Genomic DNA, 14,203 nt, shown 5'->3' with positions numbered 1-14,203 from the left:
AATAGGGATGTCCTAAGAAAAAGTGGGACATTCTGGGATTTTCCGGCTTCTGTAAATTCTGGACTGTCCCTTGAAATTTTTGTTTCTCTGCGAATGGCCCGGTCCTCTAACACTCTGCACTTCAATCAGGAGAAAGACGCACTTGCAGAGCTCAGGCGATGCTGGATTTCAGCATTAATGTTGGCCCTTGTGGAAAGATAACTGCCTAGGTAGTAGAAGTGGTTGACATTTTTCAAAGTTATGCCATTGAGTTGGATTTGTGGCGCTACAGAGGGGTTATTTTGTACTTGTTGGTGCAGCACTTTGGTTTTTTTGATGTTGAGTGATAGGACAAGCTTTTCGTAAGCTTCTGCAAAGATACTTAGGATGGTTTGGAGGTCATCCTCTGAGCGTGCACACACGACATTGTCATCAGCATACTGAAGCTCTATTACGGAAGTTACGGTAACCTTAGAATCATAGAATCATAGAATCATAGAGTTGGAAGAGACCACAAGGGCCATCGAGTCCAACCCCCTGCCAAGCAGGAAACACCATCAGAGCACTCCTGACATATGGTTGTCAAGCCTCTGCTTAAAGACCTCCAAAGAAGGAGACTCCACCACACTCCTTGGCAGCAAATTCCACTGTCAAACAGCTCTTACTGTCAGGAAGTTCTTCCTAATGTTTAGGTGGAATCTTCTTTCTTGTAGTTTGGATCCATTGCTCCGTGTCCGCTTCTCTGGAGCAGCAGAAAACAACCTTTCTCCCTCCTCTATATGACATCCTTTTATATATTTGAACATGGCTATCATATCACCCCTTAACCTCCTCTTCTCCAGGCTAAACATGCCCAGCTCTCTTAGCCGTTCCTCATAAGGCATCGTTTCCAGGCCTTTGACCATTTTGGTTGCCCTCCTCTGGACACGTTCCAGTTTGTCAGTGTCCTTCTTAACTGTGGTGCCCAGTACTGGACACAGTACTCCAGGTGAGGTCTGACCAGAGCAGAATACAGTGGCACTATTACTTCCCTTGATCTAGATGCTATACTCCTATTGATGCAGCCCAGAATTGCATTGGCTTTTTAAGCTGCCGCGTCACACTGTTGGCTCATGTCAAGTTTGTGGTCAACCAAGACTCCTAGATCCTTTTCACATGCACTGCTCTCAAGCCAGGTGTCACCCATCTTGTATTTGTGCCTCTACCTTACTCTTTGCTTTCAGCCTGCTCAGATTGAAGAGCTTTCCATCTGTTCGATATATGATTTCTACTCTGGTGGGGAGTTTCCCTTCCACAAAGTGTAGGATCATGGCAATGAAAATAATGAATAGAGTTGGGGCAATAACACAACCCTGTTTAACACCTGATCCCACTGTAAATGGTTCACTTTGAAAGCCATTGTTATCTGCTACTTTTGTTGACATATTATCATGGAGGAGCTGAATGATGTTTACAAATTTATCTGGGCAGCCAATTTTCAGAAGGACAGTTCACAGGGCATTACGATTTACAGTGTCGAAAGCCTTAGTCAGATCAATAAACGTCATATACAGGGGTTGGTTTTGCTCTCTGCATTTTTCTTGAAGCTGTCGAGCGGTGAAAATCATGTCCACTGTCCCCCTAGAAGGCCAAAAACCATTTTAGGATTCAGGAAGGGTCATCTTGGATATTGTTAAGAGACAGTTTGCTAAGATCCTTGCAAGAATTTTGCTGGCCACAGCTAATAGAGAGATGCCTCGATAGTTTCCACAATCAGTTCTGTCACCTTTTTAAAAGAGATTTATAATTTTGGCATCCCTAAATCCTGCTGGGATCTCTTCTCTTTCCCAGATTTTTTTGATGAGCTTGTGAAGTTGTTGTGTAAGTTCAATTCCACCCACTTTGAAGATTTCGGCAGGTATCTCATCAGATCCACTGGCTTTGTTGTTTTTTATTTGGTTAATAGCTGTACACAACTCTCCCAGATTTGGATATACTGCAAGCGGGTTACAAACATCTCGGGTTACAAACACTTCAGGTTACAAACTCCGCAAACCAGGAAGTAGTACCTCGGGTTACAAACTTTGCCTCAGGATGAGAATGGAAATCGCGCAGCAGCGGCGCGGTGGCAGCAAGAGGCCCCATTAGGGAAAGCACGCCTCAGGTTAAATACTGTTTCAGGTTAAGAATGGACCTCCGGAACATATGTTTTGCAGGTCCCTGAGTGATTTGCATGACTTGAACTGTGTCCACTTTCCAAAATAAATCTGTTTATAGCACATTTTCACTTCCTTTCCTTCACTTGGAATAATCAACAGGTGCGTCTATTACAGGTTCATATTATTATTAATTTTTATCATTATCATTATTTAAATTTGTTGGTCACTTTATCTTGCCCAGGGTAAAGCAACTTACAGCTAAACATACAGACTGTGAGAAGAGGATACCATACTTGATGGGCCTTCTGGACTCTTCAGGTCTCAATAAAGTTCACCCAAAGTCAACTTTTTCCCTCTGTGATCCATGTTAATCTATTGAGTCAACATGTTTTTCTCCTGAACTGCACCTATTCCCATAAGCTTTCAGGTGGGAGATTGCTTCCCTGAACAATTAACAAACCACACCGATCTATTCTTGACCCTTATTCTTAACATTTCCAGAGTCAAAGAGTTCTCCTCGCACACCCTTCAAATGGTGCCTTTAGGAACAAAAACGCAAACATCCCAATCAGGGGCATCAGGTGGTTATTTGCCTGAAAGGCTTTGTGTATAAAATATATTGTGTGCCACAGAGTCCTTGGGGGCAAGATGTAGGCAGGCAAATGGCCTGACATTCTCAGCCTTAGCTGGGACAGTTAGCAGAGATTCAACCTAGCATCTTCTGAGTTGCAAAACACATGCTGTACCACTGAGCTGTGGTTTTTCACCTTTCACTCTAGAGACAGAACTGTATTTGTCAAGCAACTGCAATTGCTTGCAACAGTCTTGCAACAGTTTAGGGTTTCTTCCAATTAGTTGGAAGTGTAGCAGACAGACCCAGAATGATACCGCTGCTGCTGCTGCCTCTTGCAACCTACGGGATGCAGCAGAGGACAAAATGCCCACTGAATCTGAACAGGGATCAAAATTCTCCTGTGAATTTTTACAACTCAGGACATCACCTCATTGGTGGAGTAATATCTTTAAGTTTCATTACCGACGAAATTTCCTTCACCTTTTCCAGCCCACCCTTAAGTAAGGTTCACTTGTAAGTAATGACTTATTGATGTATTTTTGTTTCCTGCCCACTCTCCAATTCTCTTGATCTATCTCAGTCAGTCTTTTCCCCCCTGGATTCCCTGATAAAGGGTTTTGCTTTTAAACCTGTGAGATGAAACTGACTGAAGGTAAGACGGTCTCTCTTGGGGGCCTGAGCAAGAATGGTGTTGCTGTGGGGTCCTGTGATTTATTTCATTTATTAATTAAAAGATTTCTTTGCATCCTTCCACTTCTTGAAAAGTAGCATTTCAATGCCTTTTGACTTTTAATAACAGTAAAAGATTTCAGTCAGACTTGCTCAAGTGTATTATATAAGATAGAAAAATATGTGAGGTATGTTTGTTGCAGTAAGAAAAAAAAGGAAATTGATTCTCTCATTGTCTCTCACGGAGCACTGGAGCATGAAAATTGGGAAGTTGCCCACACTCAACTGGAAATAATATTCTAGAGGAGAGATTGGTTCTCTCACAGAGAAAAGTGAATAAGGCAACTCTCCTTCCACAGTAGCAACAACACCATCTATATAAACTGCAAACTTCAAATGTCCACTCTGCTTATTTTTTTTTTTTAATAAAATTTTTATTAGGGTTTTCAAAAGGTTTTTTAGACAAACACAAAAACATACAGACACAACACACAACACACACGTAACACATATAATTTTAAAATCTTAGTTTCTTAACCACTTTCCCGGACTTCCCCCACCTCCCCTTCTTGCATCCCTATTCCAATAATTAACTCAGCAAGTTCTTGTCCCCAAATTTTCCCTTATTAACATTTTACTTAAATTATCTTAATTTATCGAATTTAAACTTCTAAACCTCATTTTAATACATAACATTTACCCCTTTTTCTAAGGTCGACCCAAGTTCCCTTTCACGAGTTTCCCAATTTTTATAATTGTTACCCACTCTGCTTAGGCCAGTCTAATGCAGTCTGTGGAAGCAATTTGGCTCTGTGGACTTTGTCTCTGGTGCCCTACAGAACCCAACTTCACAAAGACTCTTAGCTGCTGTGAAGAGCTACTCTTCCCGTGCCTCCCTTAGAAACATGCAAACCATTATCAGAGTCCAATTTTTGTGAGCTATGCAATGCAAGGAGAGGTGCTTGGAAAAAGTGGCAACTGCTAACCATGGGAACTGATGGGTTGGCCAAAGAGGTCTCTAGAAAAGGGGCTGGTTTGTGTTCTTGTCTTCCCTCCATCCTCCTCCTTTCCAAAGATACTGTGGAAACTGATATTGGTAGACCTCTGCCCCACTTTGCCCTTCATATTAGCTTCCTTTCATATTTGTCTTGATTTACACAAAAAAGAATGTAACGATCATTTTCATTGTGACACACTTTTTACAGTTGGATGAGTGGGAGAGTCTGGCAGATTCTTTCCTTCTTGCTTGCCACTCAAGAAATCAATCAGAACCCGAGTATCTTACCCAACATCACTCTGGGCTACAGCATCTATGATACCTATTTTGATAGAAGAACAACTTCTGATGCTCTGATAGACCTCCTTGCTGGTGGGAAAATCAATATCCCAAACTACAACTGTGGAAGGTGGAAAAAGCTGATGGCTGTTTTTGAAGGGGGTGAATCTGACATCTCCATGCACATTGCAAGTTTGTCAGGCATCTACAAGATCCCACAGGTAAGAACTGGGTTTGGGTCAAACACACTTGGCAATATTTGCTGCCTCATGGAAAAGCAATTATTATTATTATTATTATTATGTTGTTGTTGTTGTTGTTGTTGTTGTTGTTGTTGTTGTTGTTTAGTCGTTTAGTCGTGTCCGACTCTTCATGACCCCATGGACCAGAGCACACCAGGCACTCCTGTCTTCCACTGCCTCCCGCAGTTTGGTCAAACTCATGCTGCTAGCTTCGAGAACACTGTCCAACCATCTCGTCCTCTGTCGTCCCCTTTTCCTTGTGCCCTCCATCTTTCCCAACATCAGGGTCTTTTCCAGGGAGTCTTGTCTTCTCATGAGGTAGCCAAAGTATTGGAGCCTCAGCTTCACGATCTGTCCTTCCAGTGAGCAATCAGGGCTGATTTCCTTAAGAATGGATAGGTTTGATCTTCTTGCAGTCTATGGGACTCTCAAGAGTACATCTGTCAAATTCAGGTTCTTTGTCATATTGCAAAAAGTTGCTGGTAATCTGCCTTCTTTAGTATCTTTCCCCCCTAATTGTTCTGTCCATGTCAAGTGAAATTACACTATTTAAATCCCCCATTTCTGATCAGCAAATTCAAGTTAATCAGTTTCCTTTAAAAAAAAAAAAAAAGAATTCTGCCTTTTTCATTTGGGGTATAAATTCCAATTAAAAGAAGTTTTTCACCTTGTACTGCAATCTGCACTACACTCTTCCTAGATCATCTTTTAAGATTAATTTAGGCTCAATTTTTGGTTTTACAAAAATGACAACACCTCTCTGTTTTGATTTGTCTGCTGTGATGAACTCTATTCCCAAATTTTTATTAATTAGGACTCTTCTATGCCTTTTTGCAATATGGGTCTCTTGTAAGCATATTACATCTGAGTTCTCTTTTACCATTATATGTTCAATTTTATATCTTTTTGTTTTATTATTCAAACCATTTACATTCCAACTGCACATTTTTAAATCTGCTCTTTGTTTCCCTTTCCTGTTTTGTTTTTTCCTAAAGTCTTGTCTTTTCTTTGTCTTGATTATCTAAAATATCTAATTCCTCCCTGTTCCCCCCCACACCTGTTGCTCTCTCTTCCACACCTCTGGTCACTCCTCACAGTTCGGGTGGTATGCGTGTGTTGTCAAAATCTCTGCCATATCTTAACCAAAATTCTTGCACCTGCTTCTCACTTGTCAGTCTACGTCTTTGTTTCCTGTATGTAAAAGAGATTCCTTCTGGGAACTCCAGTCTGATTTTTATGTTTATTCTGGTTAAGGCGCTTGTCAGAAATTTTTATTTCTGGTGTTTTTGCAAAAGACGTGGGGGACCATTTTGTTCATATACACCGGGTTTCCATCAACCTGGAGTTGCCTACCCTGGCAACACTTTTTGAGGGGGCGCCCTGAACCCTCTGCAAACTCCGGGCTGATCGGATGATCGGCACTGCACTGCTTTTCAAGTTGGCAGGAAACTGGAAGTCACATCATACACAACTTTGAAACATTGCTTTCCGTGAAGTGAAAAGCCATATAGAATTTTTTAAATAAATAAATGGGTATTTTCTGCATGTGAAATAAATGCTTGACTACTGAGCATTGATTGATTGCAAGAGGCCATCGCTGGAGGAGGAACTACCCCTCACTGATTTACAGCAGCCAACCTGGACACTGGAGTTCTGGGTAGGGTAGGGAATTAAAAAGAAAAAGACTATATAAAAAAACTATTTTATTTCAAAGAAAAAGAAACCTTCTGAGATTGCACTAACTAAATTTGTCATCATTTGCATAGAAGTATCCAGTCTGGGTCCTGAAAAACAAAGCATCCATTTCTTTTCATTTACTTTCCAGTTCAGTTATGGCTTTGTTCTTCATGATAAAGTCCAGTCCCCTTTTGTCTACCAAATGGCTCCCAAGGAAGAAATTCAATACCAAGGAGTGGTGCAACTCCTCCTGCATTTCAGGTGGACATGGGTCGGCCTCTTTGTTCCAGACAATGACAATGGAGAAAGGTTCCTGAGTACCTTGACACCTCTGATGATGGAAAAGGAAATCTGTGTTGCCTTCGCAAAAAGAGTAGTACATAAAACTTGGCTGTGGGCACCCCAAGAACCACCTGCCATGTGGAGACAAGTCAATGTATTTGTTTACTCTGCAGACTCTCAGTATGGACTTTTTATAATCATAGAGGTACAATCCTTACTGGAAAGGATACAAACTGAGGGGAAAGTCTGGATAACCACAGGTCTTCAGAACAAAATGTTGTTACTTGATGACGCCTGCTTTCAATATGCCCATGGCTCTTTGTCCTTTGTAATGAAGACCAAAAAAAGGATGAAAAAGGACTACTATTGGCCAACGTCTTCAGCCAGTCTAAGCTATTCGAGAAAAGCATTTGATTGTTCATATCCAAAACATGCCTTATCTGTGAGGGGTTTGACAAAGTGCAGGGAGAAGGAGAATCTGGAGATGTTGCCCCAAGAAGAGAATGAAAGAATCCTGTCCCAAGACAGCTACGTGAATTACTTTAGTATCCAAACTGTGGCGCAGGCCTTGAGCGCTGCATATTCTTCCAGGTCAAAGAGGATGTCGATTGTGGGTGGAGGAGGCAGCTTGGACCTTCCAAGGCTAGAGCCATGGCAGGTATGTCCTTTTCCTTTTGCAACCTGCAATTTGTTGTCCCAGCTCTGGAATCACCATGATAGGATCATGGGGAAACTGTCTTGCACTGAGTCAGACCATTGGCCTCTCTAGCTTAGCACTGTCTACATTGACTGACTAGCAGTGGTTCTCTACTGTTTCTGGAAGGGTATCTTTCCCCGCTCTCCTCACCCTGGAGATGCAATTGGGGATTGAAGCTGGGACCTTTGGTGTGCAAAAAAAGATGCTCTGAGAATTGGGCTACCCTTCTTCACTCATCAATTTGCATTCAGAGTTAAGCATTGCAGTGATGCATTTTATTCATTTATTCATACAAATTTATAAGCCACCCTTCATCACATCAACATGATCCCAGGGTGTTTTTCATGCAAATGCAATGAAAAGAAAATACAATACAATGTTAAAATAATACAATAACTTTTTTTCACCTGCTGGCAGAAATGAGTGTTTTTCCGATCCAGGTTCCTAGGGGACAGGAATCTTCCTAGAGTTGAAGGTGGGACACAACAGAAATGGCCCATCATTGTACAGGAAGCCAGGTTCACAGATTCAGTGCTATATTCCTGCAGACTTGCAGACAGCAACCTACAGACAGACTTCAAAGTCAGCTCAACATAGAGAGAGCTGTAGAGCTAGTTGGAACAAAACTCAGATTCAGAAATTCAGAAATTATCTACTTATTATCAGCCTCATACACTGCATAGCGTGGCAATTCAGAAAGGTTCCCAAATCAGGGCAGTTTTGAAATGTCACAATATGCAGAATCTAGATCTAATATGGATATTGGAGCTGACTTTTTACAGAATTTAATAAGCAGGCTAGGACTAGAGGAAAATACTTCAGTGAAGAAGAAGAAGAGTTTGGATTTGATATGCTGCTTGATCACTACCTGAAGGAGTCTCAAAGTGGCTAACATTCTCCTTTCCCTTCCTCTCCCACAACAAACACTCTGTGAGGTGAGTGGGGCTGAGAGACTTCAAAGAAATGTGACTAACCCAAGGTCACCCAGCAGCTGCATGTGGAGGAGCGGAGACACGAACCCGGTTCCCCAGATTACGAGTCTACCGCTCTTAACCACTACACCACACTCATGCAAGCACTACCATTTTAGACTATCATTAATCAATATGCTTGCAAACTTTTAATAAAGCCATCTTCGTCATTCTTTACATATTTTCTAAACACTATATTCAACCTTTCCTAATATATGTAATTATGCTAACTTTGGTCATCCTCAAAATTCTGAAGCAGAATGCGGGGACCTAACAATCTAGAATGGTCACTACAAGTCCAGATGAGAGAGACAGTGGTTCTTGTTCAGAGAAGTTTAGAAAGCAGAGTAAGAAGGGCTGAACATGGTTTGATGTTCTCTCGGTGCTGGAGACTCCTCTGTCATTACAGCTTCATCCATTCTTGAAAGAAGCCCAGTTCTATTCTAACACTTCAGTTGACGGACAGTACTTGGATGAGAATGGGGCACTGACCATTGACTTTGATATTGTGAATCTGGTGCTGTTTCCTAATAACTCTCTTGCTAGAGTGAAAATTGGAAGAATAGAGAGACAAGGGTCCTCAAATCTGAAGTTCACCATTAACCCAGAAGCAATTGTCTGGCCCAAGCTATTTAAGAAGGTAGGAGAAATGTTATGTTATTAACTATGACATCTGCTATGCTCTAACACCATTTTGAATAGTACATAGAAGCATAGAATCTTAGAATTGTAGAGTTGGAAGGGACCCTAATGATCATCTAGTCCAGCCCCCTGCAATTCAGGAATCTCAACTGAAACATCCATGACAGATATAATAATAATAATAATAATAATAATAATAATAATAATAATAATTTTTATTTATACCCTGTCCTCCCCAGCCAAGGCCGGGCTCAGGGTGGCTAACAAGCAATAATAAAAACAAGTTGAATGAATACGACTTAAAAACAAGGTTAAAATACAACATTAAAATATTGAAAAATTAAAGTATTAAAATGCACCCTCAACACAGGAGGAAAAAGAAGAAAGAAATGACCATCCAAGCTGTTTAAAAACCTCCAAGGAATGAGAACCCACCACCTTGACCAGTTGATAGGCACCTGGGTCTTCTTTTTTCTCATTTTTGAAGATGGGGGCAACATTTGCCCGCCTCCAGTTTGCAGGGACCTCACCTGTTATCCTAGAATTCTCAAAGATTATAGACAAAGGCTCTGAGGTTACATCTGAAAACTCTTCTAGAACCATTGGATGCAGCTCATCAGGCCCTGAAGACGTGAATTCATTTAAAGTAGCTACATGGTCCCAAACCATTTCTTTTCCTATCTTGGACTTGCATCATTTATTATTATGTTATCACCAGGTTGGGTGCTGCTTTCCTTCTGAGTGAAGACAGGAGCAAAGTAGGTGTTGTGCAGTTACACCTTCTCTGTCACCCAACAGCATTTCTCCATTTTCTCCTCACAGAGGACCTACTACTTGCTTGTTTTTCCTCTTGCTTCAAACATTGCAGAATTTTTTTTTTTATTAAAAAGAATAGCTTTAACTTCTCTTGCAAGCCTGACCTCATTCTGTGCTTTGGCTCACCTGACCTACTTATTGCCGACATTATCACTCAAGAGGACCCTTCTGAAGACTCCTTCCAGTTCCTACAGAATATATTGAACCATTGCCCCTTCCGACTGTTTTGCTTCCTGTCTAGCAGCCCTCCCATTCACCAACTTCAGACTTATTGAATCAGCTCCAGCCTCTTCCTGTATTGAAAGACTGTCTCTGTGTCTGTTCGTGCCTGTTGAAGCCTCCTGAGAGCTTTGACTGTGTTTCAGCCTGCTCTCAGTTGCTCCCTTGGCAACAGGCATTCCAAGGGGCGGGGGAGTTGGAGCTGTCCATTGTTCAGCCTGCGTCAATTCTAAACCTCTCTGTTCTGCATCTGGCTGTAAAGTTCCACTTGGAGCTGGCTCATTCCTGACAGATATTGGGCTAGTTGAAGCCTCCCATGACTACTATATCCTTTTTGAATGTTTGGTCATCTGCTCTTGAAAGGCATCACCTAATTCTCCAGTCTAGCTTGGAAGTCTAAATCAGACTCCCACAGTAAGGTCATGGTTATTTCCCTGTCCTATGATCTGTGTCCAAAGGCAGAAATATTACTAATATTTTCTCCTTAGTGCTCAATCTTCTCTTTATACCTAGGCTGTGCCTCGCTCAAGATGCACAGAGAGCTGTCTCCCAGGATATGCCAAGAAGATTCAGGAAGGAAAACCAGTGTGCTGCTATGATTGTGCTCCTTGCTCAGAAGGGACAATCTCCACTGTGGAAGGTAGGAGAGGATCTCAGAGGAAAGGGCCTTTGATGGGAGGATGGGGCAAATGTTTGTACCAACCCAAACATGATGCTACCAATAACACCCCATAAATGAAATGACATTCCCAGAGAGGTTTCACCTGTTGCCAGCCTGCAATGTTTCCCCAGAAGCAGGAAAATTTATTTGCCCACCAGCTCACACATGTAGAATCATTCTGGATTTTTTTTTTAAAATCACCTCCAATGTTGCAGGGAGTCATGTCAGTGAATCTGGTCCTGGGAGCTATTTTGATGGGTGAGGGACAAGTGCACAAGACAGTCAGTATTGGGTTCACCAAATGTGTGACCTCAGGAGGCTTATTGGTCTGCCATGGAGTCAGTCGGCACTATTGCCAGTGAGAGGACCTGCCTATTTCTCAGAGGTCTCCAGCAGTTCAGGAATGGTGGTGGTGATGAAAAATTATACTACCTCAAGTTCCTTGGAGGAATAAGATCCAAATGTAATATGCGATTTTTTATAATAAAATATATAATATAATAAAATGAAGTTGGGCTTCACACATATGCTTCTCAATACTGGGACATGACAAGAAGCTGCATTTATACTGAGTCAACCCATTGATCCCTTTAACCGGTCTTCATGCTAGATCTTCATTTCCCAGGCCAAAAGTAGCAGCTGGGTGCTGCTGCCAATTTGTCAGTCACCTGATGCAATAGCGATGTCAGCTGAATTCATGCTTTAAAGCCCTGAGTGTCAGCAATTCAACGCACAGTGAGAGGCTGTCTGAAAATTCTTTGCAAGCAGCTTCAAACTGCTCCATAATCCTCTGGTGCTTAGGGCTCCAAAAAGTAGCACATTGGCATTTGAAAGAGACTTCCCAACAAACCCCACACTGTTACTTGAACATGTAATTTTTCAAGGTTTCAATAACTACATTGAGAAGGAGAAGTCGTTTCCAATGGATGGAAACCACTTCCGCCTACTTAACCAATACATGCTCACAATACATCACCTGATGGGTGGATTGCAATGCACCTTGCTTAAGCTTCTAATTGATCCCTTGAAGCCTCACCCATCTGACATCTTACAAAAATAGTATCACCCAATGAGGAGACATGCTGGGCCACATTTGACCTAGTGGTCTGATGTTCTGATTCCCTGGTCTGAAACATCTCACACAGAAAGTTTTTCTAGCTATGCTGCACAAGATGATTTTGTGGGAATGAGTCACTGGATTAAGATTTTTCTAGCAGTGAACATTTGCCTCTCTTCTTCCCAACAAAACAGTGTTCTTTCGTGATCTCTCCCTTCTGCCTACTTTTACTTCACAACTGAAACAACATTCAAACCATTGTAGGTGTGTGACTGATATTAGGAATGATGTTAGGATACTGAAGTGTGTTTTTCTCTACGCAGATGCTAAGGAATGCAAAAATTGTCCAAAAGATCAGCATCCAAACAAGGACCAAGATCAATGTATCCCAAAAGTAATCACCTTCCTCTCCTATGAAGAATCTTTAGGCAGTCTCCTGGCTTCCTTTGCCCTCTTCTTATCCTTAACCACAGGCTTTGGGTTAGGAATCTTCATTAAATACAAAGAAACTCCAATAGTCAAAGCCAATAACAGGGATATCTCCTACATCCTCCTTATCTCTCTCCTGCTCTCCTTTCTGTCCTCCTTCCTCTTCATCGGCCAGCCAAGAAAAGCAACCTGCCTTCTCCGACAAACAGCCTTTAGCACAATCTATTCAGTTGCTGTCTCTTCTGTTCTGGCAAAAACCATCACGGTGGTGTTGGCCTTCTTGGCCACTAAGCCGGGGAACAGGGTGAGGAGATGGCTAGGGAAGGGTTTGGCCAACTCCATTGTCATTTCCTGTTCCATTGTACAAGTTCTCATCTGCATCCTATGGCTGGGACTGTCTCCCCCATTCCCTGACTCTGATATGCACTCCCAGCCTGCAGAGATTATCCTGCAATGCAATGAAGGGTCTGTTGCCATGTTTTACGGTGCTCTTGGCTACATGGGCTTCCTGGCTGCCATCTGCTTCACGGTGGCTTTCCTAGCCAGGAAGCTGCCTGGAAACTTCAATGAAGCCAAGATGATCACCTTCAGCATGCTGGTCTTCTGCAGTGTTTGGGTGTCCTTTGTTCCCACCTACCTGAGCACCAAGGGGAAGTACATGGTAGCCGTGCAGGTCTTCTCTATCCTGGCCTCCAGTGCTGGGCTTCTGGGCTGCATCTTCATTCCCAAGTGCTACATTATTATACTGAGGCCTGATCTGAACATGAAGGAGCACCTGACAAGAAAAAACTAAGCATGGCATTGTATTCTTAGCTCTAGGGATGTCATGGAATCATAGAAATGTAGACATATTATTATCCAGAAGGTTCCAGTGAGTGCCAAAAATATTGGGTGTCTGTATATATATTCAAACACTTTCCAGATAAGGCTGGAGAAGGTGATTCTTAGCCTGAGATCTGAGATCTTGGGGAACCCCTACTTGTCACTGTAGATGAAGGTGGTGCAATGAAGGCGTATTCTCACTCAGCAGAAGGGACAGTTATGAGCTTATAAATGCTCAGCAGTAATTATTTATTTGGTAAAGTGTTTCCTTCCTACCACCTCACAAAACATTAGGCCAGTTTACATTTTTAAGAGTTGAGTAACATCCGGAGGGAGTCAGGCTGAGGAAGCTAATAGCATACGGCTTTGAGTAATGATTTGTAGATCCTGGAAGTGTTTGTATGACCTGAACTGTGTTCACTTGACAAAATAAGTTTGTTTGTAGCTTATACTGTTTCTAGGTTGCATATCAGCTTGTCATGAATGTGTAGTATGAATGTTAGGCCCAAAAGAAAATGGAGAATTCGTAATGCATGATATGCTGACAAGCGAAGCGAGAAACCAGTTTTATCAAAGAGGAATGTATGGCTGTGGTGTTGTTTACTGAAAGCAAAAAGCCCAGGACAAAACAGGGCGGAACTGGCAATGGGCCACGGACATGAGATAAAGGTCCGGAACATACTGTCTGTCGTACATACTGTACGACTGTGAAGGGTTTTTTTTTATGATGGTCCAGGAGGCGAGCAGGAGGAGAGAGGTGGAGATAGCTCTTCTGCAGACAACCCATGGATGGCAATGAGAAAGAAGACTATATAAAGGACCCTTTTGCATGCCCTCAGTGCTGCTGGGATTAGCGCTACAACTCGACACACATAGCTCTTGCGTGAGGCTTGATCAACCCACACAGAGGGCCCTTGTGAGTACGGATAAATGAATGTGAGTGTGAATGTTTGATCCTCTTGGTACCAATGTATTAATGTATACTTGACTATATGAAATAAATGTTACATGAAAGCTGTGCAAACCCAGAACTGGTCTCCAACATGTCTTGT

The 14,203-nt window shown here is 42.1% G+C and overlaps 3 protein-coding genes across 8 annotated transcripts in view; 2 read left to right on the top strand and 1 right to left on the bottom strand.

Annotated features, from left to right (window-relative positions):
* LOC308469410 (vomeronasal type-2 receptor 26-like) overlaps positions 1-10,702 on the bottom strand; it is a 27,655-nt gene extending 16,953 nt beyond the window's left edge. For 3 of the 6 annotated variants that reach the window (XM_080991821.1, XM_080991826.1, XM_080991825.1), the window contains exons 1-2: positions 10,068-10,702; positions 7,942-7,997 (exon numbers count right to left, since the gene is read on the bottom strand). Coding sequence is in view for 1 of the 6 variants with exons in the window: in XM_080991829.1 (XP_080847955.1) it covers positions 7,942-8,037 (96 nt within the window). In the remaining 5 variants the exon portion in view is untranslated. Of the gene's footprint in view, positions 1-7,941; positions 8,873-10,067 lie in introns of those variants that run through there. The other 3 variants (XM_080991822.1, XM_080991829.1, XM_080991824.1) reach the window with 2 other exon arrangements.
* On the top strand, positions 4,780-7,709 carry LOC308471935 (vomeronasal type-2 receptor 26-like; the record flags this gene model as incomplete). Its single annotated transcript, XM_080996247.1, has 2 exons — positions 4,780-4,857; positions 6,593-7,709. 2 exons carry the CDS (start codon positions 4,780-4,782, stop codon positions 7,604-7,606), a joined length of 1,092 nt encoding a protein of 363 aa, XP_080852373.1. The 3' UTR covers positions 7,607-7,709.
* On the top strand, positions 8,870-14,203 carry LOC308465558 (vomeronasal type-2 receptor 26-like; the record flags this gene model as incomplete). Its single annotated transcript, XM_080985548.1, has 3 exons — positions 8,870-9,145; positions 10,696-10,822; positions 12,224-14,203. Coding segments are annotated over 3 exons (1,302 nt in total), but the record flags the coding sequence as incomplete, so codon positions are not given.

The sequence above is a fragment of the Podarcis pityusensis genome, assembly GCF_964106645.2.
Source record: "Podarcis pityusensis genome assembly, chromosome: 2".
NCBI lineage: Eukaryota > Metazoa > Chordata > Lepidosauria > Squamata > Lacertidae > Podarcis > Podarcis pityusensis.
The sequence above is the reverse complement of the archived record's forward strand: the minus strand, read 5'-3'. Positions and strand labels throughout refer to the sequence as shown.